Genomic DNA, 20,060 nt, shown 5'->3' on the forward strand with positions numbered 1-20,060 from the left:
ATTATGTATTAAAAATCGATTAATATACAACAATTTTGCATTAATGGTTCATGTAATGTATGTTTTTTTATGTATGTACATGTATATATGTGTATGTATATGTATATACAAGATACCTATATGTTAGTGGTTTAAAGCTCAATTTTGATATGAAAATGTTCATTATGTAACTACTTCTTGATTTTTGTTATTATGTTTATATGAACTGTTCGTTATTGTGCATGTTTTATGTCCTCATCGGCTTTAAAGCCTATTGGAACAAAACAAAATGTCTACTGTCTACTATAATAAATCAAAGCACAGAAGGCGCTGAATTTGTTTGGGTCTCAGAATGTAAGAAAGGTGCAGGTTGTGAGATTATATGTATAGTGCCACCAATGCTTTTCAGCGTTTTAATTGTAGTAAATTGGCTATAAGACTAATTGCAACACTGATATTCAATCCAATGTTTATTTGACCTCAACAATTTGAAAAAAAAAATGAGTTACCTTTACTGGGATTTGAACTCCAGACCTCTCGCTTCCTAAGCGAGCCCGCAAACCCTTCAGCCACGGTGAATTTATATGTGAACGGGCTGAAGAAAACCATATTATTCTAAATTAGGGCTTGTAACGACTTTAACTGTTGTTTAACACAGATGTAAATAATCCTGGAGCTTACTATAAGCATTTATATTTATAAAGAATCAAAGGGCTGCAAGTTCTGTGGTATTTTCTGATCTTTGCAATCTAAATCGTACTGTATATCTGCATGCATTTTCCTGTATAGGTTTATTTTTATGTATTATAATTCATTTTGCAAGGCATCAGAGTTTGATACATACGGAATTCTGCATAACTAGAGTTGCATCAAAAAATCATTTATGTTCATTTTTTACGACAGCCACACTTTATCCTTGCATATCATGGCTACTTCCTTAACAAAAACACTTAAAAAATAATTTAACAAAAAAAAAAAGTTTTCTCGACTGGGATTCGAACTGGAGACCTCTCACTCACGAAGCGAGCGCGTTACCACTGTACCACGGCGAAGTTACACACAGAATGCCTGAATAATATCAAGTCATTCTAAAATTAGAACTTCCATTGCATTTCGGGTTTGTAATCCTTATTAATTTCGAGGTATTTTGTTCAGGGTAAACCTGTTATTTAAAATTGAAGTAAATATTTTAGCGAAAATCCTCTCGCCCAAACAGTCCGACATGTAGAATTTATATATTCCACTACTCGGTTTTTGTAGTATTCGGTAATAAATAGTATTTTCATTGATAAAATCATATTCATCCGCGTAATTTGTGATTGTGCATTTATTGACAATTCTATAAGCCAACGCTATTGTTTAACTTTAAATGCGTTGTAATTTGTTGGATACTTGTAACAAAAGAAAATATTTCTTTCTTTTAAATCGCTAGTTTTAAGCTGTTTTGAGAACTACTTGTTGTTAGGTTTGTCGTAAATTTCTGTGTCAGAGATTGAATGTCCGCTTTGTATTTAGTTATTTTCGATCATAAAATACAATAAAACAATATTAGAAATCTTCAACCATTCGGGAATTACTTTGCTTGAAAATTGATGCGCCTGTCTTTGACCATCTTTACGCAGTGATCTCCCCTGAATTTTTCGGCTTTAGTGTACATACAAAAGGGAAGTAACCGCTTCAAAAAAGTGGACTACTTTCGGCATTTGCAATTAACAACATTAGACTCTGAAATTTCGCTACCATTATTTGTTTGGTCTGACGACCCAAACAAATAAAAACTGTAATAGGCCACTAAAGTTATGAGTATATGTAGCTTGACATCAAACAAATTGCAACACAAGCTTTCTTTAGTATTTTGCAATCAATATATATGCATGGACCTTGTAGTAAAACCCTAAAAAAATATACCTTCGGAAACTTGACTTTTGGCAAGTAGTTTACGAGTACCTGTCCAGGCATAAAAATCGTAATATATAATATCGGAATATGTTTAATATGTGGCGACTGTCTTGTCTTTCTCTGTTATAGATTGGTAGTTTTTTAGTCAGCATGTATTGGTGTTCATAAAAATAGAATTTGCTATGAATAATAACAGGTTTGGCTCTCTTTTTTTATTATTTATTCACTTGTGACACACAAGATTATTACCCCACCCACTCATAATAATAATGCAAAACGTTCAAATTGCATTATCTTAAAAATACCTAATATTTACAATTGAAAAGAGGTTCAAGTAATATTTATATCACATAAGCTTATATAAATAAAGAAACATAATCACTTAAGCAAAATGTAACATACGTTACATCAATTACATTGACATTATTCTAGCATATTTTTTTAAACTATTTTTGAATAATTTATAAAAAAAAAGAAAACAAACTTAGTTACAACAAACAATGCATCTGGTTATTATAAATATACTCAATTTCTGAAAGTAACTCGTTATTTAGTCTTTTGCTGTGTCATTTAACATAATTTGTACGTTACCAAAGTCTCATCCATCCAAATATTACCCATAAATGTTATGCAAACTATCACTTTTAACATGATTTAGTAGAAATAACTTCATTTATCATTGCCAGGATGGTCATCTATATTGCACAACACTTAAGTTAGTGAAGAATAAATGCTGAAAATGAGCTGTAGTTATGTCTTTAGTAATGGTTCAAAATTAGAATTTTATATGTTCAAAATGCCAATTTTATATCATGTATCATTTAGGTTGCTTTAAAAAATATTTCACCTTTGAAATTGAATGCCATCACATCTTGTTTAACCTATTTATGTTTTCTTTATTATTATATAAAGATATATTTAAGTGATCTCTCTCATAATGCTCATTAGTTCGACTACACCTAGTCACATTAAAAAAAAGTTATCCTTTCAATAACTTTCAAAGTATTGCATAGTGGTTAAAAAGCCTTCTCCTGCTGTTTTGGGGGTCTTTTCACTAGATTTGCAAGTCATGTGTTTGCACTTTTCATAAAAAGAACGTCTTGAAATGACTGTTACTGTTACAACAATGGTGGTAACGTATTTTAGCTGTCAGGAGGCCATTTACGCCTTTGATTCTTCCTAGGACCTTACTTCACGCTTAAAGTGTCTTGTTTTACACAAAGACTTGATTTAAACATGAAAGTCGAAGGTTTCAACTTTACTGACAACATCGCCACGAAATTTATGTTCTTTCTGCAACTTACACAGTTATTGTCTTAAATAAATATACGTTCAACATTTTTTTCTTGTTTCTAAACTTCTAATCATATTATGGTCTCTTGCAGTTTTCTCTTCTCGTCGTACATGATAACAATACTCTTCTCTATCATTTCGACTTTACATCCAGTCATCTAAAATGGAATTAAAAAAAGCATTGTCTGGTCTTAAAAAAATAATACTATTTATTAAATAAATTTTACCCAAAAAGTGGAGTCCTCTTCAGAGAAATGCATGAATTTGGGTGCACTATAGAGCAAAACGTATGTTCAACGTCAAATACAGCTTTCATGATCACAGACTCAATCAAACCATGCCTGTAATTTTCAGTAAGTTTGCTGTTTTTAAGGCTTCCGAGGGATCACTTATTTTACCAGATACGTATTTATAGATGTGAAGTGCTGTGTGACAGCCGTAAAAAGTTGCCCCGTACTTCACTTCAGTATTGTTATATTTTTCTGGTCTTTCGGGATCATTGAATCCAGCACTTTAAAGTGTTGAGAATTTAGTACTGCTCAATCCGGTGCTAGGGGGCATGAGGGATGTTGCACTTTTTCATTATCCGTCATATACAGACTCAATCAAACCGGCTCTGCAATTTTCATGTGAATTTGCTTTTTAATGCATCTGAGGGATCACTTTTTTACCAGATATTTAAATTACATCTGTAACTGTTATTGACGAGAGAAACAGAATTAAATAGGAGGCATTTCCCCTGTGGTCACATGGTTGTAGGTATGACAGGGCTTTCATTTTTGGCTTATCAAAAAAAGCACCCGAACTATTTATCAATCACTTCATATAAATGAGTTATCTGTTCGTTTAGGCCAATACTTTCAATATGATTCACAGACCATATGCTGTAGTTTTCATAAATATAGGACGAAAAGCATAAGGAAAGGAAAACAAACAGATAGACAAACCCTATTAAAGATAGGCAGATGTTAACAGTATCTCAGAATCAAGTTTTACAACTATCAAATTTTATTTTTTGGTAAAGACAAAAAACAGAGAGCCAGACGGACAGAAAGGCAGATAGACATGTTTTTAAACAGAAAGACAGATGGACATACAGATATCTATATTAGCACAAACATCTCTGATTCATTACGTTTGTATTGAAACTATCTTATCTCATGTGTTTGTAAAATTGTACAACGAGTTTAACACTCAAAATGGGGATCTATTACCATTGGCAAAGCAACAGTTAAATCCGAATATAGCTGCTCATCAATATTTGTAGCACAATTTAGTTAAACCAGAGACACAGATAACATGTTATATATGTCTGTGGCTAAACCATGGAGCTAAACAACAATTTGAACTGCTTACTGTGACTGTAAAATAAGTTTTCTCCCTTTTTTGGAATCACAATTTTAAAATTACATAATCATTGTAAATTATGTATCTGTTTTTGACTCCCCTGACATCTCATATATCACTAGTATGTAAAAAAGATAATATACTCGTATCACACTCAGTATTACCTTTCAATTCTTATCTTCCAAATGTTATTAAAATGAATACACAATGACATTTTTACCAAAAACTAATGATCTGTGAATAAATATCATGCATTTATGATTCTAAAATTAATAACAATTTATTCTAGATTTCGTGCATTGTTTACCCGAACACGCTTCCGTAGTTACATTTTGAAGCTACCCAGGATAAACTTAAATGTGTTTATTTTTATTTTTCCTACTTAATAAACATCTTATTATCAAAAGGAATGTTAATATATAGGCTAATGATTATTTATATCTCATGAAAATTGCAAAATCTTTACTGTTTTAAACGACAAACGCTGATTTATATACACGCGAAAACCCATTACAATTCATTCATTGTATTTGATATTTGGGCATGTACGAGGCTAAAAGTTGTAAAAACAAGTAAATATAATAAAATTTATACATACTTTGCACAACAGCTTCTAAATCCAACTCCAAGTAGTAAATGTGTAAATTTTGATATATTTAAATCGCGCGGCCTCATAACTTTTGTTTACCTCGACACCGGTTACAGTATAAAACTCTGTGTATGGTGTACATGCAGAGCCATAAAAAAACTAGAAACAAATGCAAAATTTGAATTGCTTTTTTTAATGGTTTGCCATGGTTAGAATTATTTAGGATTTTTACCTGTTTTATATGATGTGTATAACAAACTAAAAATGTAAAAAAAGCTTGTGTTGCAATTTGTTTGACGTTAAATTTTACTTTAATTGGACTATATCTGACGTCACAGTGGCACAACGTCACGCTAAATGGTAGCGTTTCAATATTAACCGCCCGTCAAATAAACAGAAAATTTCTTATTTACTAAATTCATTGAAGTTTTTCGCATAACATTATTTTCTAACTTATTCAATAAATTCAATATAGAACCTACACTCATTCAGTATTTTCTGTTAAGTATTTTTCTTTCAATGAGCGACCAGGGCTCATTTCATCTGGCTGTAAGCTAGTCGCAATCACTTTTCGTTTTGTAAATGTTTGACGGGTTCAAATATAAAGATTTCCTTATCAGAAATTTGTTATGAATGATTTAAGACTTTTTCTTGGAAAAGAAAATATATCAAGCCGTCCGTTCCTTTTTAACATTTTTGCTCTGCTGAATGCGTTTCTTCTTTCTGTTAAGGTGATAAGACCATCAATATCGCACAACACTGGCAAAATTTAATATGAAGACAACACTACACAAATGTTTCCTGAAATTGAAGGCTTTCTTTCCATTCTGCATTTTATACAAAAATATTCTCAAACTATACACGTGTATTTTTACTGGTATATTAACAACGGATATCTATTATGCCACCAGCTAGAAAGATATTTATATCCGATGGTACAGCATTGTTCAATTAATTATTTCTGTCATGAACAACTTTTTTTCAGATATCTATCATTTCCTACATAAGAATAATTCATTATCAGATGATTGGACCCAGTAGTAAAATGCGCCGTACGTTATCATTGATATTTTGTGCGCCATACGTTATCATTTCCGGAAAATGCCCCGATATTAATATTTACAGCAGTAAATCTAGCCAGAATGGGCATGACTGCTTAGATGACGACATATTAGTCAGTGGTTTCAGTTAACATACATATATGTAAAAGAAACGGTGAATTTGAGAGAAAAAGCCGTACGTTACCACGATCAAACCGATGGAAAATTCTCTCGCTTCGAATCTGGTGACGCGCATTTCAGATGAAGTACGGGACGAAACATCATGAAATAAAATCCTGTGTGCCAGGAAAATTGTGGAGAAGGTTGTTATGCGTACTTTTACTTTAGAACATCACGAATTTCAGAGAAAAAAGGGAAAAAACCTACTTTTTGGCTGCATCCGCCATCTTGTTTGTTTGGGTAACGAACGGCGTGATTCTCCCCCTTGTTATATATTGCTAACTCGGTTTCATACACTGACGGTACGGTTTCATATATTGTAACTGTGGATTAACATGATGGATTCCGGTTAAATAAGGTGTTTTCAATTCATATATAGTCGAAGTGAACTTATATATTATCCAAATGGTTAAATAAATTGGAAAAGAACAGTATAAGAAAGCCATGGCTTTCCATATTTTTTTTCGCTCTTATGTAAACAAAGGTTCAAATCGAACTCGATAACGTTTACATTAACGGGTCATACCATTATGATATAATGGGTTGTGCAAGTTATTCAGTTATTTTACTTTGCATTTTTATTGATATATAGAAGATGGATACGTACAACTGAGCAGCATAGTGGTTGGAGAGTTCTGATTATGAGGAGAAAGTTGGATGATATATTCTATTATTCATTAAGTGTTACGTGTCTTGTTCAAGAAAATAACGGCTTGCCCCTAACTGGCTTTGTGCCAACACGGCGAGCGATACATAGATGACTAGTCCGACGCGCTAACCACTCGCCATAATAATACTTTAATTTATTTATTATAAATATACATGCATAATAAGTACTATAATATAGTAATGATATGGTTATAAAGATATTTATTTCGTGTACAAGTTATGTTTTTATTTTCAAAATATGTTAGAGAATAATATGACCGTTATAAAATAAGATTCTATTCTAAATATTGGCATCATTGTAACAAAATGTATTTTTACCATAATTCATGCGGTGATTAGGTATAACTATTATGCGATACAGATCGAAAATGGGTGCAAAACCTTAATAATTTTAATAAGAAAGCAAAGTTACTGTACATTTATTCTGGGAATATCTGTATATACAACACCATAAGAATGAAGTGTTGAACTACAGCAATAGTAAGAACGATATATTTATAAACATGTGATGCATGATAATAATTTAAACAATTACATACATTTACAAGCAACATACAACATATACAAATGTTAAAACAAATCAATGTTTAAAAATTACAAGTTCACATATTGAACTTTAACAAATAATAGCGTTAAAATGACAACATGGAAACATTTAATACATTTTCACCCGAATAACGACTAATTTACACTTGTGCTAGCAATCGGAATCCGGACCATTCAACCTTTCAGTTTCATCCAAATCATTTAGGGTATGACCATAACCCATGCTATAATCATGAGTTATTGTTAATAAATGTGTAAGCAAAAGTTATTTTGTAAAGTCAGTAAAGGATGATTACCTGACTTATACTTATGGTTGGGACGGGGATAATAAATTGGATGGGACCCGAAAAAAAATGTTTTAAAACCTCATAAAGGACCATTCATATTTGTTACAGAAATTGTACACCATATATTAGCCTGCGTTCCAGTCTGTCATTCTTATGTGCTTCTGTTCGGCTGATCGATATTATCAAAAACACGAACAAGTATGAAATAACGCGTATGTATGTAATGAATAAGCAAAAAATATCAACGCCTGAATCCCAGGCGTACCATACATAAAACAAGTTTACGCCGCTACCTTCACAAAAATGATAAAAGATCTCTCAAAGTGATCCTTTGCTTATATATCTTTTAAATAACAAAAACTTCAGAAAAATTATAAAATAAAGAAAAAAAGTGATCTCAAAGTGATTTTTTCTTTTTATTTATCCTTTAAATAACAAGAATTGTCTTTAAAACTTCATAAAATGCCGTTTTATTGTTAAAATAACATTTCTACAACATTAAAATTTTTGGCCGTCAGGCCGCTGGGCTGCCAGGCCGCCAACTTCACAAAAATGACAAAATAAAAAAGTTCTTTGAAAGTGATTTTTTTCTTTTGATATATCCTTTAAATAACACTAATTATCTTAAAAACTTCATTAAATGCCGTTTTATTGTTAAAATAACATTTCTACAACATTAAAATTTTTGGCCGTCAGGCCGCTGGGCTGCCAGGCCGCCAACTTCACAAAAATGAGAAAATAAAAAAGTTCTCTGAAAGTGATTTTTTCTTTTGATATATCCTTTAAATAACAATAATTATCTTCAAAACTTCATTAAATGCCGTTTTATTGTTAAAAATAACATTTCTACAACATTAAAATTTGTGGCCACCAGGCCGCCAGGCCGCTTGGCCGCCAACTTCACAAAAATGACAAAATAAAAAAGTTCTCTGAAAATGATTTTTTTTCTTTTGATATATCCTTTAAATAACAAATAATTATCTTTAAAACTTCATTAAATGCCGTTTTATTGTTAAAATAACATTTCTATAACATTGACATTTTTGGCCGTCAGGCCGCTGGGCTGCCAGGCCGCCAACTTCACAAAAATTACAAAATAAAAAAGTTCTCTGAAAGTGATTTTTTCTTTTGAATTATCCTTTAAATAACATTAGTTATCTTTAAAACTTCATTAAATGACGTTTTATTGTTAAAATAACATTTCTATAACATTGACATTTTTGGCCGTCAGGCCGCTGGGCTGCCAGGCCGCCAACTTCACAAAAATGACAAAATAAAAAAGTTCTCTGAAAGTGATTTTTTCTTTTGAATTATCCTTTAAATAACACTAGTTATCTTTAAAACTTCATAAAATGACGTTTTATTGTTAAAATAACATTTCTACAACATTAAAATTTTTGGCCGTCAGGCCGCTGGGCTGCCAGACCGCCAACTTCACAAAAATGAGAAAATAAAAAAGTTATTTTTTCTTTTGAATTATCCTTTTAATAACAATAATTATCTTTAAAACTTCATTCTGATAAGGTGAAACTTCATTAAATGCCGTTTTAGTGTTAAAATAACATTTCTACAACATTAAATTTTTGGCCGTCAGGCCGCTGGGCCGCCAACTTCACGCCGCCAGGCCGCTAGGCCGCCAACTTCACGCCGCCAGGCCGCTAATTGCACGCCGCCAACTTCACGCCGCCAGGCCGCTGGGTCGCCAACTTCACACATCTTTTGTAATTTACGTGGTCTTTTGCGATGTAATAATTTTTTTTTGTTTACTTCAAAATATTTTACTTTAAAATGAAATTTCAAAATTGTCATCAAAATCAGCATGAATATGGGGACAAGTTGCTAAAACCAATCGACAAAATCATCAAATTGAATGTTTAACTTAAATCAATTTAATTAAATATTAAACCTTCATTTTTCGACGTTATATTTTTGCTAATGCAAATCAATTACCTTTTGGCTTAGACGGTTTTGATCCATCTGCTTGTGTAGAATCATCAGCTTCATCGGCGTTGTTTTCAGAATTTCTTTTCTCATCTACAGAATAAATTTTATCTACATTGTTTAAAGTTAAGTTGAGTATATATTTTATCTTTTTTATATACTTAACAACAATATCAATGTATTATTTCCATTGATATTTTGACTTAATAAATTATATTTTAGTTGCCCTTTACGTTTGTTTATTTGAAAATACTGGTAAAAATGAAAACCTTTAAAACAAAAACTTAAGAGCTATTGAGGCAACAAGAGGACAATGTGACATATCCGCTGCTGATCATGAGGCATACGTATAAAAATATTGAAAATCATCATCATAGCGATCATTTGTTAAGATGAGGCAAATAAAAAGTTGTCGATACGGAACTGGTGCCACAGTCCAAATTACAAGAATAGAACTTGACGCAACTTTCAATATAACAATTTGAAGATATAGTTTGAATATCTCTGTTTCTTGTTTAACTTTACCTTTATTTGTAGAGACTTCTTTTATGGAATTCTGAAAAAAAGAAAGAGGAAACTATGACTTATGTAGGTGTTAAACGTAGTTGAATTTGTATCTTTCATCATAAATAGATCAAAAGTCATAAAATACTACTAAACTTCATTCATAAAAAATTCTCAAAGCATGTTTTATATAAAATATGATAAACATGATCATCAAGGAAAGGCGGCGTTCAATGAACGCAACCCCAATACAACCCATAAACTATCCTTTTTTTCTGCTTGTCCAATTTTGTAATAAATATTTTCCTATAATCCTAATTATACATGTATTTCTGAATCAAAGAATTTTCAAAACATCATTTAAAAGAACTAAACATGTTATTTTGGATATGGGCTTTATACTTCTTCTGTGTTCCTTTGACGTTGACCTTGACATTAAAGTTACAAGCGTCATTGAGTGACCATGAGCAATGGCCCTACCAACTTTCACAAACATATATAGTAGGCTTTTTCTTTCTGAAGTCATTGATCAGAGCATTATTGTACACTGCGTAAAACTGTGACCATAAAACCGGACCCTTTGAACTTAAACTCAAAAGGGTCATCTATCGGACATGGCCAATGGTCCTACAAAGTTTCACCATACTAATGCCTATTGGCCGCATTAGACTATTTATGACTGTGACCTTGACAATTAGCCTAAATATTGACCATGACCATCTTCCCTATAAAATATACAGACAGCATATCTTATGGTTATCAATACATTGAGCAGACATTGATGTGGCAACCAGACAGACGGGTGGACATTCCAACATTTTCGTTTTTATGGCTATCACATTTTTCGTTTAAGCCACATAAAATCATATTAGCTACAGAAACCTATTGTACATTGAATAACATCAAAGCAAATTAGATGCTACATATTTTTCCTATAGTAAATACTTTTTAAACACAAACGTAAGCAAGGACAGACAAACTGATGGACGTTTCTACTGATTTGACTTCTGGCGTTATTACCTTAATTGACGAAACCCCAGAACAACTTCTTTGCACTCATTAAAAATGTGCCCCATTAGTAACGAGTACATAAACTGACAATGTAATGAATCTAAGAATGTCAACTCAAACTTAGACTATCGCCATACCACTTCAATGGAACAAAAGTAACAAACATGCTTTAATCACCAGTTTAATGCATTTGCTTACAAATTCTTATGGCCAGAATTAAACTGAAACTGTATAAAGCAATATGTAGCTATGTTTATAGATTATAAGAAAGACATGTTTTTGATCAATCGAGTTATTAAGAAAGAAATGCAGGCTTCATAACCTCTGATCCCCTTTCAAAATTCGAATTAATTTAGTTCCGTCCATTGTTTTCTCGTTTAGGGCACACGCATTTTTGTACTTGAGGACCATATGCCGCTTTTCATGGAATGGCACTTACGTGTTACATTGAAGGTTCCATGATAACCGCCATATGAACACATCTGCGGATGTTTCAAAATTCCAAATTGTACCAGTTCATGTTTAATATTGAATTCTGCTTAAGTCGGTGCTAGGGGGCGTCGACGGTAATTTGCACCTTGACAGTGGAGATCTACCGTCCATGAACAGGCTCAATCAAACCAAGCCTGCAACATTTTCAATTTAGCCGTGTTGGGCTTTCTATAGAGATTCTTATTTTCTCTATTGAATGGGACATAAGCACACACAAAATTCTTGATTTCACAACAAAAGACGAACGTAGCTCGTATTTATGTTCGTTATGTGCTAAACAAAAGCAAATGATTATTTTCAAATTTATTTTTCAAAACAAGCAGGCACCATTTGCCAATAAATCGACATAACATAGGTTCACATATTAAGGAATAAAACTCAAAATCTGCACAGAGACCTCAATTGAATTAAATTAGGGCAAAAGTGCAAATATTAGTTATTTAAATGTACAACTCATATTGTCCATAATGATTCTTAATAATGTTAAAGGTTTGAAAACGGCATGTAAACATCAGTCAGCTTTACATGGTTTGTCGTTAACTCTTATTTAGTCAACAAATGAGCTTTAATGACATTTAAATAAAGAATTAGTATTTCTTATAAAAGTGTTTTATACCATAAACTTTTGATTGATAACTTTGTTAAAATTTTCGAATTTCTCTTGTAAAATGCAAACCCATGACTGTTAAGTCCAGTGTTTCCGTAACTTATAAGTATTTTGAGTTTTATGGCCATTCGTTATTTAGATCGAAAACAATTCTTTGGCGGAAGATTTGTTTTAGATGTTTTAGATGCACGAGCAAGGAATCAAATTTAAGTAAAATCAAAATTGAAGAAACAAATGTTGTAAAGTACCCGAAATGAACAACTATGAAAATAAGGGTGTAATTATGCAAATAAATACATACAGACATGGATTGTTCAAAGTTGCCAGCCATTTTATCTGAAATGGGCAAAAAAAATGTATGACAAAAATTACTCATACATGATGGTTCGTGTTACCTATATATAATCACACTACAGGTGTAAACATTTAATTTATTGATAAATAGTAAAACAGAACTATCGTACCAGCTTTCTTACTACACGACTATATGATAAAATCGTTGTTACAATGAGTGATAACCACTGTATATACATGTAATTATTTACAGCTACATTAGCAAAATATGACAACCAGAAATGAATCTTTCATTCTGGCTCTCAATACAATACTGTGATTTATTAACATGGAAATCTTTGTCAAAAACTAAGGGTGAGTTGATTTAAGAGTTTGTAAAGAGAACATCGGCTTGCAACCACTTTCTTGTATTTGTAATAGTTATCGTTCAAGGAGTAGGTCTGCAAAGTATTTACGGACACGGACAGCGATATGAAAACCGAGACCGACCGCATGCACATTTTCTCATTGTAATTTTTAGCATGTAAATTGTCAAAATTCTTTTGACACTTGAAGTAAACAACAGATGTCCTAGTCTTACGACAACCACTTTACGGTGAAAGTGAATGTTAGTTTGTATAAAAATATCTGGAAAATAGTGATCCATCGGATTTAAAACAGCAACATAACATGAAATTTGCAGACTCGGTTTGATCAAGTCTGTACATGAGGTATAATGAAAAAGTGCCCGGAAAATACCGATAATTCCTACTTACTTATTTATACTAGTAATACTTCTGCACATTTAATCTTATGATTGTTAGATTAGAATGTTAAAATAGTAAATAGACATCTTTAGGAAAGCATGTTATGTTGTCGCTAACATTAATATTATCTCACAGCTGGTTCTATAGTTTAAACAAACACAAGCGTGTAATGATCAAGATCTAGTGTTGTAATCGGCGATGAAAACTGAATCGGACCAGAAAATACATGCACAGTGTATATAAAATCCTTTAAACGTCCTTCCTTGTTTTCTGTCTTACCAACCCGCTATTAGGGCAAGAAATGTCTCTTCACTGGGCACACTAGCGACTTTTTACTGCTTTTTATTATCTTTATAAATAGTCAATTTCATGGGAAATAGGTGATCGGGCTAATTTTTGAAATATAAAATATAGGATTATTTTTTAAAAGGCTAAGTTTCCCTTCTATATGTTTGATCGCACATAGTCGTAGAAACGGGTTGTGGGATCATGAGAAGAACATGTGTGAGATTTCAACTTCATGAATTCAAGATTTCAACTTGATTCATGAAATCACAATGTCGACTTCATGAATTCACAATTTCAACTTCATAAAGGTCTGGACGAGCGAATAGTCATGACTATTGTTTCTGGATGCTGTTAAGTAACGGGTATGCAGAAAGATTTAACTTTTGGGATACAAAAAAACTACACTATAAATCAAAGCACAGAAGGCGCTGAATTTGTTTGGGTCTCAGAATTTCAGAAAGGTGAAGGTTGTGAGATTATTAAACAATTTGTTTTTTGTATAGTGCCACCAATGCTTTCCAGCGTTTTAATTGTAGTAGCTTGGCTATAAGACACTGCATTTGCAAGACAATTACAGCACTGATATTCAATTCAATGTTTATTTGACTTAAACAATTAAAAAAAATGAGTTGGCTTTACTGGGAATTGAACTCGAGACCTCTCACTTCCTAAGCGAGCGCGCAAACCCCTAGGCCACGGTGACTTTACTTGTTTCCGGCCTGAAGAAAACCATATTATTCTTAATAAGGTTTTGAAACGGCGTTAACTGTTTTTCAACACTTGTGTAAAAAATCATGGCGCTTACTATAAGCATGTATATCTATAAAGAATAAAACAATATTAGAAATCTTCGACCATTCGGGATTTATTTTGCTTGAAAATTAATGCGCCTGTCATGTGACCATATTTACGCAGTGATCTCCCCTGAATTTTTCGGCCTTAGTGTTACATATAAAGGAAAGTAACCGTTGCAAAAAAGCGGACTACTTTCGGCATTTGCAATTAACAGCATTAGAGTCTGAAATTTCGCTACCATTATTTGTTTGGTCTGACGTCCCAAACAAATAAAAATGATACGTTCAGTTTTTGTTTCTTGCAATCAGTTTGACTTCCTGAAAATTTACAGAGAAGGACTGAATATACGAACAATTTTCATTAGTCATTTTTTTGAATGTCATTGGTTCCCGTTCAAAATTCCATTTTATTTATTAAGTTTCGCCCATTGTTTTTTATTTAGTAAAGGGGCACGCGCATTCTTTATCATGGTACCATACGCCGTTCTTCGCATAATATATATAGTGGTTTCAGAAATGGGGCCACTTTGGCGCTGTGGATTTACGTGTAGATGTACATCTATATTTAGGTTAGCAAGAAGGGCACTAGTCAGTTAGATGTCATATTAAAAATCCATTATATTTATGTTTTAACTTTTAAGTTGAAAATACGGTTCATACATTAGACATGCACCTCGTTAATGGATAGAATAACAACAATTACTTTGATACTTTCCGAAGAAGAGTTGGGTTACTTTTCTTTATTAATTTTTATATCAATAGTTACAACACTTCCTTTCGCTTTGAGTGAGGATCATTTTTCAAGCATTTGATTTGGAATTTATATAATTATACGCACAGCGAGGGAATATCAATGTATTTTCATCTTCCTGATACAAATTCAAGATAGATATTCGAAATATTTAATAACAGTCTTGAATATTCCTCATGAATTTGTACTCAAGCAAGTCACTGTAACCTAGGGAAAATTATCCGCTCGTTACCAAAGGCGGCGTGGTTTTCTACAAATTTATGTACTTTAAAATCTTAGTTTAGGAGGGTGAAAAGGGGGAAATTATTCGCTTGTTACCAATCTCACAAAATTATGTACTTTGAAATCTTAATTTTGGAGGGTGAGAAGGGGAAATTATTCGCTGTGAGCTTTTCTGAATGTATGTTCTTTGAAGAGGAGGAATTACATGACATGTTTTCATTTTTCCATGACGATACGAAATTATTATTTACATTTTAAGTGTTCTTAAGGGGTTCCGTTTTCTCTTTTAATAAGTTTTTTATATCATGGCAAACTTAACAAAAAGAAATCAGCATAAATCTACGTTTTATGATAATATATTAACAGGTTCCCAATGTATTGAACGTCGTAAAGCAAAGACCTCAGAAAGCCGTCATTTCTTTTACGCACTCTGTGCGCCGGCTCTGCACGTATACATGGGTGTCTGTCGAAATCGAGCCCCGCGCCTTGAACGGTAGACTGTGCGTCCGGTGGTGGTGCTGTAGAGTATGATGCCGGCCCGCATGAATACTTTTATCCGTACCTGTTTTATCAATCCTAACAAAACGCAAGGGTTCATTTCCTGTTCAAAGCATACATGTTTGTACAATGATATAACGTGCACTTCAATATCGAGGACTCTTCTCTAATTTGAGAGGATACAATTAGATAACCAATTTTGTTTCTCGTTTTGTACAACTTTCAAAGATTAAAATGCCCTTGAGAAAGAGCTTATCTAAATATTAAAGCATTAGTATGCTAAAACCCAACGATGTTATCTTAAATATAAGGCGATTTATTGTTTGGCAATATTGACCTGAGACTCATTAATTTTCGTGTTTTTTTTTTGTTAGTTTCCGTAGTGTGTTATGGATAATGCTTACAATTTTAATGGTAGTAGAGATGTCGATACTTTAATACAAAATATACTGTTCGATGGCCTAGTGGTAAGAACCGCGGAATTGTGGCCATCTAGTTGCAAGTTCGAATCTTGGACAAACCGTATTTTACAGTTTTCATAAACTGACTTTTTAAATATATATTAAAACACGAGTTGATAAAGTGTGTGTTTCATTTATAGCACTTTTATCATATTGATAAATACATAGCTTTTCATTTCATTAATTTCAATAAATGAGCGACTCGGATGCATAAAATGTATTGATCAACTTTTGCAAAATATAATAAAAAGCTTAAGATCATGCAAGAAAACAATAAAGTATTTTTCATTTGATTCGAACGGACAACAAACTGAAAGTCCTACAAGTTATCGCCAAGCGATATGCTTACCGTTGTATTATTTACTTCGATCCAAATCCGATAATAACCGACAAACGCTAGTGCATAATTGATACGGACATTACAAAAAGTGATTTTGTGAAATAAATTACGAATGTAAATGACTTTTGTGTTGTTCAGGTATTCAAGGAAGGTAAAGCCTCATACCTCAACTGTGTCTGACATAACAAGTGTCATGCCGTGAGCCAGCCGTAAAAAAATTGCATATATTTTTTATGTTCTTCGAGGCCGTTGATTCTAGACTAAGTACCACTCAAGCCGTTGCTTAGGGGCGTGAAGAATGTTGCTTTTTTATTATCGCTCATGTACAGCCTCGATCAAACCGAATTTCGCTGATTTTATTGCCTCCGAAAGATCACTTTTTTCCAGATATTAAGAACTGTTCCTTTATGGAGTACATGTGTGAGCAGTCTGATAACCTCATTCTCATTATTGAAATCTTAATCCCTAGGAAGCAACAATCACATCAAAATAACATGAAAATTGCAGACACGGTTTGATTGAGTCAGTACATGAGGGATAATGAATAAGTGCAACATCTCTCATAGGCTTGAGCGGTACTTGATTCTCAACACTCAATAGTGTTTGCATCAATGATCCCGAAGGACCAGACAAATAAAACAACACTGAAGTGAAGTACTGCCAATGTTGATTGAAAGGAGTTTCTTAAATGATAATCGTATCTTCCCAATGTACAAATTAAACGTGTACCACGCTATACAGTGTTGCTGTTCAGGAAAAATCATCTCTTATAATATTAAGTCGGTTGATAAAATAAAACAAAATCCAGACATAAGATAAATCGTAAATTAATTCGTAAATTTTATCCTCTGTATCTTTACCTCCTACAAATTGACCTTTATCATTTATGCGTGACAAAGTCTGGACGAACGAATAGCCATGACTGTAGTATTTGTATGCCGTTAAGTTTTTTAAAAAATGCTAAATTATTTTAATAAATTTGTATGAATCATATATAGTACAAATAATTCACCCATGTGTTCAGTGGATGTCAGTTAGATATTGAAATATAAAGTGGTCGCTTCAGTAAGAAAAATTCGAACAGCTGGTAGAAAAACGAATGCACGATTGCTCATGAATTTATTTCGGAATGAACTGAGATGAAACAATATGCAGATAAACAATAAAATGGAAACTAATCACTGATGATGACATATAATAAAATCACTCCTTTGTTCACGTATTCACGTAGGCTAATCCGTTCGAAAACAAAGGTGATATAACATATCTTATTTAAATCGCCTAATACATAAACATTTTGTACTATTTAATTCAGATTTCTTTGTGTTACAGATTTAGAATAATCGCCTTGTGTGCAATCATTTGTTAACTTGATGCGGTGTGCTTTATTATTATTTTTTTTACTTTCTATACATCCCCTTAAACAATACTGAGTTAATCAAATAGAATAATCAATTCATGATTTTGAATTAAATTATTTTATATAGCACCGCTGGATGATAGTATTTCAGTTATTAAGCGTCATGCAGTAAGTGCTAACTTTCCCATGAATCAGACATTTCACACGCGTGTACATTGACTCAATTCAAAGCGTAATAAGGAACGTGCACCTCGTTCAAGGTTCAAGGTCTGCTCTCCCCTTTTTCTGCATCAGGCCATTTAAAATTTTCATCTATCAATATGTAAGTTAGCAAATTACAATTCCTTCCAAAATCTAGCTACATGCAAGAGATGATTTACGCCAAGTTAAAAGTTACTGAAATAAACCTGATACCATCGTACATATTTTCGAAGATGGTCTTTCATATATGCACAGTGTGATAAACATAAAATCTTAAAATCAAAAAAAATCATAGAAATGTGTTGCTGATCTTGTTGTTTTTTGTTGTTTTTTTTTTTTTTTTTTTCAAATTACTGACAAGTTTTTATCAATAAAACTGGCAAAGGAATGGTAATCGGTAGTTTCATTATAGGTGGGTTTTTTTGTCCATGTGATTAAAAATGAGAAAAAACGTTGAGGGACAAAAACAACGATAAGATATTATTAAAAAATGGAAACTTAAGAAAAAAGCAGAAGAAGCAGTTTACAAAATCTATACACGGTTCTTCGTTATAAAAGTGTAGTACTTAAATTTATTTTCCTAAAATGTATAATGATTTAGGTGTTGCTTATCAACCTACTTTCTTTCCAACCTACATGATTTTTCGACTTCTAACATGCACCTTTTACTGACGAAAACATCAGATTATTAATCTAACATTTCTTATACACTTACTTACATTAAATCCAGTATGATTTTTTTTATAATCCGCTCTGCAAATCCTATTCAGATTTCTAAACGTTCAAACCTTTTTAAATGTTTCAAATAAAGATTTTGACGCAGTATAAACATGATCATATCTGAACAAAGAAAGATAAGATTTATCTTGTTATTGACATACTTTTGAAGCAAAACTTGCAATATTAAAGTACTTTCTCTATCTAAATTCATTCATTTACAATCATATAATCTTAGCAAACGAAATAAAAAGTTCTACTAAGCTGAACTTTTTATAAGCAAATAAATGTCACGTAAACTCTAAAAATACAATTTTTGAAAAAAAGAAGTACCATGAAACAAAATATATTTTATTACCCCTCACTTTTTTCGTAATGTTAATTTTCCCGTAGGCCTCTGGGAGTTATTCTTACTGTTAATGCAAGTGTACCACGTGACTAAGAATTTTGTACTGTTACATAGGTAACAGTATTTTTTAACAGTATAAAATCTGGTCACGTGGGTGGTCTATTTTCTAAATAAAATGAAATAAAATGGTTCGATTCATTCTTGTTTTCGACGATAGGACATCGCCGAAGTAACTATTACTCTCATAAAATTTAGTTCCTTGCACCTTAGAGTTCCTTTCGCGTATAAAATATTTTTTTGTTGATTAGTCAAAAGGAAACATCCGTTTTCAACGTAAGTAATTGTAATGTGAATAATTTTGTGTCAAACTGGAACATGCAGACAATTAAAGCATGCAACAAAAGATTATTTAACAATTTTAACCAGTGAAACGTTTAACTTACAGAAAGAGTTGTTGGACAGACATCTGTAGGATAGCATCGTTATTTTCTAAATGCACTTTGTCAAAAACCATGCGTAGAATATTTTGGAAAAAGAAGGATCAGATTTCACAGATCATAACCGTATAAATGGGTAAGTGTTTTGTTTTCTAAATGAAACCTAGCTTATTGCATGTTTATGACTTGTAGATATCATCACTTGCTTAAAGAATAAA

The 20,060-nt window shown here is 32.3% G+C and overlaps 1 protein-coding gene across 1 annotated transcript in view; it reads right to left on the bottom strand.

Moving 5' to 3' along the window:
- LOC132750917 (mucolipin-3-like) overlaps positions 1 to 19,155 on the bottom strand; it is a 45,303-nt gene extending 26,148 nt beyond the window's left edge. Inside the window, exons 1-4 of the mRNA XM_060740988.1 lie at positions 19,059 to 19,155; positions 12,686 to 12,720; positions 10,296 to 10,326; positions 9,780 to 9,863 (exon numbers count right to left, since the gene is read on the bottom strand). Of these exons, the coding sequence (XP_060596971.1) occupies positions 9,780 to 9,863; positions 10,296 to 10,326; positions 12,686 to 12,715 (145 nt within the window). The 5' untranslated portion in view covers positions 12,716 to 12,720; positions 19,059 to 19,155. The remainder of the gene's footprint in view (positions 1 to 9,779; positions 9,864 to 10,295; positions 10,327 to 12,685; positions 12,721 to 19,058) is intronic.
- Positions 19,156 to 20,060: the final 905 nt, after the last annotated feature.

The sequence above is a fragment of the Ruditapes philippinarum genome, unplaced genomic scaffold (genome assembly GCF_026571515.1).
Source record: "Ruditapes philippinarum isolate M1 unplaced genomic scaffold, ASM2657151v2 ctg795_1_1_1_1, whole genome shotgun sequence".
Classification (NCBI taxonomy): Eukaryota; Metazoa; Mollusca; class Bivalvia; order Venerida; family Veneridae; genus Ruditapes; species Ruditapes philippinarum.